This window comes from Octodon degus, unplaced genomic scaffold (assembly GCF_000260255.1).
Source record: "Octodon degus isolate 3935 unplaced genomic scaffold, OctDeg1.0 scaffold00045, whole genome shotgun sequence".
In the NCBI taxonomy this organism is placed as follows: domain Eukaryota; kingdom Metazoa; phylum Chordata; class Mammalia; order Rodentia; family Octodontidae; genus Octodon; species Octodon degus.
The window spans coordinates 11,110,509-11,115,357 of NW_004524621.1; the positions used below are offsets into that span (position 1 = coordinate 11,110,509).

Below are 4,849 nucleotides of genomic sequence, written 5' to 3' on the forward strand. Positions count from 1 at the left end.
ATATACATGTTTTTCCATTGTATGCAAATTGCAAGAAAAAGATGTACCATTTCTCTGTTGTATGTTGGATTATGTAGGAAATGTTTGTGAACTATTCAAAAACAAGTTGAAAGTTCCTGTGGATGTTTTATGTAGTATCCTGGCATTTGTATTGATAGTTTAAAAGTTTCACTGCACAATAAAACTCCCATGATGCTAAAAAAAATAAATAAAAATAAAAATAAAAATAAAATTAGTTGTAGAGAAATAAAGCTACATTTCTGTACCTCTCAGTTGTGACTGAAACATACATGTCCATGTGTGCTGGCCCTAGATTTAATGAAGTTAAGGAGTTCTCAAACTTTTGTCTAAAAATTTACTTTGGAAAAATACAAAGCACTCTAGGGGAAACTGCATGGAATGGCTTCCCAAATCCCACTAGCAGGTGTGGGGCTGGGTCCTTCCTCTTGCAGCACTCAATGTGAGCCAGTTTCTCTTCCCAAGGCTGGGAAAGGAATGATCTCTGCCTCTGTCATGAGGCTTTCTAAAACCAGAGTACTCCTTACTGAGCACGCTGAGTAAAACTGAAAGTTGGAAAGGGAAATAGAACTAGAGAGAAGGGAAACCTAGAGAAAGAGAGGAAAAGAAATGACAAACAGGAGAAAGGGAGCTGGGGGCAGGAAAGAAGGAGAAAGAGTAGAAATGGGAGGAAGAGGAACAGAGGAAAAAGAATGACAGTAAAGCCTGAGAAAGCTAAGGAAAGGTGGGTTATCAAAGATGAAAGAGGAGGAGAGCTAAAAAGGTGGTGGAACCAAGACCTTACACTAGGCTTTTCTGACCCTGTAGACCCAATTACTACATATCCCTCTGGGATGAATAAGGAAAAAAGGAAGGGAAATGTCTCTTTTTCACTCAATGCTTCTTAGCACAAGGCACAACTGGGTGATCTTCTTGCCCATAGCCTGACTAGGTACAGCAAGGGAAGCCCAGGAAGAAACTCCACCATATCATCGATGGCGTCTTTCACGGCTGTTATGGCCAACACCACCGTCAGAGGTATTAGAGTTGTATAACTTGCCAAGGGGGAAATCTGGGGAATCAACTGTGAGAGGGAAAGAAAGAGAATCCAGGGTCAGCAAATTTAAAGGATTATATGTTTCTTTTATCTCCTGCCACACCACTATTTTTACCTCCCTAGAATCATAATAAATCTAACAATCTATATTGCTTTCTACTGCTACATAGGCTTTAGCCCTCCAAATGTGAGTAAAGAAGAAAAGTCTACACACTGATATCTATCTGTGCTGAATTCTACTACCTTTGTCCTGATGGAAAAGGCCTGTTCCTTCATGATGAAAGGTACCAGGAGTAAGGTGCTATGAGTTGATGTGGAAAAAACCATACAGTCCCCAACGTTCCTTCAGCACAAGGACAGGTGAGTTGATCTTTCTGTCCCCTTTTTCTAGTGTGTGCCTAGCCTATGCTGATGTTTTCTTTGGTTACTACTCTTATATTCTAAACCACCCTCCCTCCTCAACTCCTGCCACAGCAGCTGGAATAAGAAAGAATAGGGTTGGAGTAGGGTGTATGGCTGGCTGCCTGTGGTCAAGTTAACCATGACTATGTGACCATGATGAGAAGATCCCCTTCCTTCAGGTCTCTAAGATCTGTACAGGTTTGATTTATACTGGCTAGTCCTGATCTCAGTTATACTAGGACACTGGCCCGAAACCCCACCGATCCATTTGTCTGTGTCTAAAGAGAGATAATATCTTTCTGTTTAGCTGACCCTAGAGAAATTTATAAACAATATATGGAAAAGGGCCAACAGGCAATACCTGCAGGAACACCAAACTCAGGAAATAGGCATTTGCAAGTCTCCGGAACTGTTCAAATAGGTTCATGGGCAGGAAGTTTAAGGCATTATATTTTGAAGTCTTGATTGTATTGTCCTACAAGTAAAGAAGGAAGAGTAACAATAACAACAAAAGCCAAGAGCAATTATAAAAACAAAGGACAACTCAAAATTGGGTCATTATGTTTGTTCATTCAATGCTCAGTATATATTTATTGAATGCTAGGTGTGGTCAAACACTGTGGTGGGACCTGTGGATACAGAGGTGGATAGGACAGATGCTCTTAAGCTGATACAGGAGGACCACTGTGAGTTTGAGGCAAGCCTGGGCTACAAAGTGAGTTCAAAGCTAGCCTATGCTGCAGAAAGAAATCCTGTCTCAAAGAGACAAGAAAAAAGACAGATGCTCTTTTTCCAGAGGGCAACAGTTGCCTGGAGAAAGAGTACTGACATTTCACAACCATGTTTAACTCCCATGACCACCATGTAAGGTGAATCTTATTATCCCTGCCCCCATGAATGAAAGAACTAAAGACCAAAGACGTTAAACAATTTGTGTAATAATTCAGAGTTAATATGAAACAAAGCTGGATTAGAACTCAGGTCTGCCTGATGCTAAAACCTATTTTAATGTACCCTGGTGGTGCTTCTACAGGTCTAGAAGATGGAAACCATCATCACAGTTTGAACAGCATTATTATTACACTAGCTCAGGAATTATAAACTAATATCCCACAGAGACCACAAACATATATGAGCATATATTTTATGTTCATGTATGTATTTGTATGTACATATCATGAAATAACTTATGTACATAAAAGCATTTTTATAGTTGGAAAAGATTGAAACCAACTAAATGATCATTTAAAAGGAACTGTTTACATAAACTGTTAAATCTATACAGCAAATACTACACAGCTAAAAAAGAATGGAATTATGATTATGAAAACACATTCAGAATATATTGTTAAAGTTTAAAATAAAACAGTGGGAAATAAGACTATATATTTGTAATTGCTTTACAAATATTGCTTTATAAACTAAGTGTCCATGCTCTAAGTCGCCTTGGAGGATACTTGTCTGAAGATCAAAGAACCCCAGAAAATCCAACTGTAAGGAAAAGTTTAGCTGGCATGCTGACACCCTATGTTGCTAGAAAACTTGCTGTGGTTAGTGCTACTGAGATTTTGAAGATGCTTAACAGCAATACTGAGAACCCCTACTTGATATGGAATAATTCTACGAGAGCAGAACTACTTGAGTTTCTTGAGTCACAACAAGAAAGCATGATTAAAAAAGGTGATTGTGACAAAACCTATGGATCAGAGTTTGTCTACAGTGATCATGCCAAAGAACTTATTGTGGGAGAGATTTTTGTTAGGGTGTATAATGAAGTTCCTACTTTCCAGCTAGAGGCTCCAAAAGTATTTGCTGCAAGTCTGTTGGATTTCATAGGCTCTCAGGCCCAGTACCTGCACACATTCATGGCCATCACACATGCTGCAAAAGTGGAATCAGAACAGCATGGAGATCGCTTGCCAAGAGTAGAAATGGCTTTGGAAGCTTTGAGAAATGTCATAAAATACAATCCAGGCTCTGAAAGTGAATGCATTGGTCACTTTAATATTTTCTCTTCTCCGAGTCCATGGAGCTGGTCAAGTGCAACAGTTGGCTTTAGAGGTTGTGAATATAGTGACATCTAATCAAGACTGTGTGAACAATATTGCAGAATCAATGGTTTTGTCCAGTTTATTGGCCCTTCTGCATTCATTGCCATCAAGCCAGCAGCTTGTTCTGGAAACTCTTTATGCTTTGGCATCAAGTACAAAAATAATCAAAGAGGCGATGGCCAAGGGAGCTTTGATTTATTTATTGGATATGTTCTGCAATTCAACACATCCACAGGTTCGAACCCAGACAGCAGAACTTTTTGCTAAAATGACAGCGGATAAACTAATAGGTCCAAAGGTTTGAATTACATTAATGAAATTTCTGCCTAGCGTTTTCATGGATGCTATGAGAGACAATCCTGAAGCTGCTGTACATATTTTTGAAGGAACACATGAAAATCCTGAGTTAATTTGGAATGATAGTTCCAGAGATAAAGTGTCTACAACAGTGAGAGAAATGATGCTAGAGCACTTTAAAAGTCAACAGGACAACCCTGATGTAAACTGGAAGTTGCCTGAGGATTTCGCTGTGGTGTTTGGAGAAGCAGAAGGTGAACTGGCTGTTGGAGGAGTTTTCTTGAGGATCTTTATTGCACAGCCAGCTTGGGTTCTAAGAAAGCCCAGAGAATTTCTCACTGCACTACTGGAAAAATTAACTGAACTCCTAGAGAAAAACAGTCCTCATGGGGAAACTCTGGAAACACTGACAATGGCAACAATGTGTCTCTTTAATGCACAGCCTCAGCTGGCAGATCAAGTCCCACCATTGGGCCATCTTCCCAAAGTCATCCAGGCAATGAATCACAGGAACAATGCAGTTCCTAAGAGCACCATCTGGGTTATTCACGCTCTGTCTGAAAACAAGCTATGTGTTCGAGCCATGGCATCTTTAGAAACTATTGGCCCACTGATGAATGGAATGAAAAAGCGAGCAGATACTGTTGGTCTAGCTTGTGAAGCAATTAATCGAATGTTTCAGAAGGAACAGAGTGAATTAGTTGCACAAGCCCTAAAAGCAGATTTGGTTCCATACCTCTTAAAACTACTTGAAGGCATAGGCCTTGAAACTCTGGATAGCCCTGCTGCCACTAAGGCTCAGATTGTGAAAGCTCTCAAGGCAATGACTCGAAGCCTGCAGTATGGAGAACAGGTGAATGAAATCCTATCTCGTTCTTCAATCTGGAGTGCCTTCAAAGATCAGAAACATGATTTGTTCATTTCTGACTCACAAACAGCAGGATACCTCACAGGACCTGGAGTTGCTGGCTATCTCACTGCAGGTACATCCTCATCAGTCATGTCTAACCTGCCACCTCCTGTAGACCATGAGGCAGGTGACCTT

At 40.2% G+C, this 4,849-nt stretch overlaps 1 protein-coding gene across 2 annotated transcripts in view; it reads right to left on the minus strand.

Moving 5' to 3' along the window:
• Positions 1 to 4,849, minus strand: part of LOC101590323 (phospholipid-transporting ATPase FetA) — a 107,020-nt gene that overhangs the window by 60,935 nt on the left and 41,236 nt on the right. For both annotated transcript variants that reach the window (XM_023715946.1, XM_023715947.1), the window contains 2 exons: positions 1,818 to 1,931; positions 983 to 1,081 (listed from right to left, as the gene is read on the minus strand). In XM_023715946.1, the coding sequence (XP_023571714.1) occupies positions 983 to 1,081; positions 1,818 to 1,931 (213 nt within the window). The remainder of the gene's footprint in view (positions 1 to 982; positions 1,082 to 1,817; positions 1,932 to 4,849) is intronic.